General features: G+C 36.7%; 1 protein-coding gene across 1 annotated transcript in view; it reads right to left on the minus strand.

Moving 5' to 3' along the window:
* The window catches only part of LOC138860590 (probable glutamate receptor), a 23,594-nt gene that overhangs the window by 14,943 nt on the left and 6,151 nt on the right, over positions 1 to 2,500 (minus strand). Inside the window, exons 3-4 of the mRNA XM_070118439.1 lie at positions 2,402 to 2,500; positions 152 to 430 (exon numbers count right to left, since the gene is read on the minus strand). Of these exons, the coding sequence (XP_069974540.1) occupies positions 152 to 430; positions 2,402 to 2,500 (378 nt within the window). The remainder of the gene's footprint in view (positions 1 to 151; positions 431 to 2,401) is intronic.

Here is a 2,500-nt window from a genome sequence, read left to right on the forward strand (position 1 = left end):
GAGAGAGTGAGTGAGGAAGAGAGAGAGTGAGGAAACGAGAGAGAGATAGAGAGAGAGAGAGAGAGAAAGAGAGAGAGGGAGACATATATAGAGAGAGACAGAAACAGAGAGAGAGAGAGCGAGAGGGGGTCAAACATTGCCAGCGACCAACCTCCACTGTTGTGCATCGAAGGAAAAGCCCAGTCAAGTTCAAACGGCGCGTTGTATAATCCGCTTCTGGGAGATCCAGCGCTCCATAAGTGAAGGTCTTCTGGTTACGATTCCTTATGGAATCCTCCTCCCGATCCTCTAAGCTACTAGGAGTCCCGTAGGATCCGAAAGGAGTCCAACGGCCGATCTGCGAGACTCGCTGTTCGAGGTTTTCGGCGACTTGGTAAACCTCACTCAACCGCCATTCCCTGTCGGACGCCTTTCTGGTGGCCACCGTCACCTGTGCGGGATAGTCTGGGTTGAGGACTCTTGTGCACGCACCTATGGATGTGCGTGTGAGTGAGTGAGTGAGGGAGTGTGTGTGTGTGTGTGTGTGTGTGTGTGTGTGTGTGTGTGTGTGTGTGTGTGTGTGTGTGTGTGTGTGTGTGTATGTGTGTGTGAGTGAGTGTGTGTGTGTGTGTGTGTGTGTGTGTGTGTGTGTGTGTGTGTGTGTGTGTGTGTGTGTGTGTACGTACATAATAAAAATTAATATAAACTAGAAACATTATCATCATGCACTTTTGGCACTATATCTTTGACATCTAAACATACTACTGGCCGCTGCGTGCAGACACAAGTTGCTAAAGACAAACACTGCGGTTTTATATTGTTCTGCAGTGGCAGACATTGTCATACGTGTAAACAGAGCAAGCAGCGCGCCATCCGTGACACTGTCAACAAAAGGCTTCAATTCCGAGGTATTATATCATGGCGCGTATTTACTCTTGCTTCAGGGGGTCCACGCAAATCATTTTTAGCGCGCCAAAACCGCGAACTTAAAGACGTCAACATTCTCAAACGCATTGTCCTGCCGTGAGAAATGAGTATTTTATTTCTGTTGTCTCGAGTAATTATGAAAGAAAAGACGAACGCGATGGCAAAATTAACGATACGAGAGATTACATAATGAGAGAGATTACTGCTGTCCATTGCTGTGAGGAAGATGAACGGCAGCGACGCGCCCCGACTGTTGCTCAACACAAAGACAAAATTAGATATAATGCTTGTGCAGAAACGGCCATTGATCGATTTTCATATTTATTCTTAACTATGAATTAGAGAAACATGTAACGCAATTTCCAATGATGTTACTGTTAAATCAATCAATAGTAATAATATAAATTGTTATCATTGTTATCATAATCATTATCAATATTATCATAATCATTACATTTATCTTCATTATCATAATCCTTACAGTTATATTCATTATCATTATCATCATAATCATTGTTTATTAATATTTCCTCATCGTCGCTGAGCACCGTCTTTTCGCCACAAAATGCCTCGAAAGCTTGCTCGAAGCCCCGGCGGCAGCGTCGCCCAGGGAACGCCCCCCCCCCATTATCAACATCATTCTAATAACAATGATAATGATAATCATCATTGTTATTATCATTATCATTGGTATCACTATTATTATTATAATTATTATTACTATTATCATTATCATTATTATTACTACTACTACTATTATTATTACTATTATTATTATCATTAGTATCATCATTATCATTAATATATTGTTGTTATCATTATCATTATGATCTTTATTGCCATTATCATTGTTATTATTATCATCATTATCATTATCACCAATGATATTATTACTACTATTATTTTTATCATTATTATCATTATCATTGTTAATGGTATTATTACTGTTATTATAATCATCATTATTATTGCAATTATCATTATTGTCACTATCATTATCACTACTACTATCGCTATAATTATGATAATTATCATTATGATGATAATGTAGATAATAATTTTGATAGTGAAAATTGTTATAATACTAATAATGATCATGATAATAATAATAATAATAATAATAATAATAATAATAATAATAATAATAATAATGATATTAATAATGATAATAATAATAATAATAATGATGATTATAATAATAGTAAAAATAATAATATTAATAATAATGATAATGATGATGATAATAATAATAGTAATAATAACAATAATCAATATTATTTCTAATATTAATATAATGGTCAGTTTAATAATTGTCCTCATCACTACTGTCATCACTGTTACTATGACTGTTATCATTGCAATTGTCACTGTCATTACGATCACAATTGATATGATAGTTTCATCATTTGCCGTCATACTGCATTTATCCCTGCATTCTCAATTAAACCTCGCCTCATTACCAGTTATCAGATGATTATGTCCAACACCCCCCTACCTTGTTATTAAGCGGCATGTACAGTGTCCTCAGGAAGGCGACGAAGTTCCCTCGGGAGAACAGGAGCCAGCGGCGCCCCTTGGCTTCGCCCTGGAAAAC

Source organism: Penaeus vannamei, chromosome 42 (genome assembly GCF_042767895.1).
Source record: "Penaeus vannamei isolate JL-2024 chromosome 42, ASM4276789v1, whole genome shotgun sequence".
NCBI classification, from domain to species: Eukaryota; Metazoa; Arthropoda; class Malacostraca; order Decapoda; family Penaeidae; genus Penaeus; species Penaeus vannamei.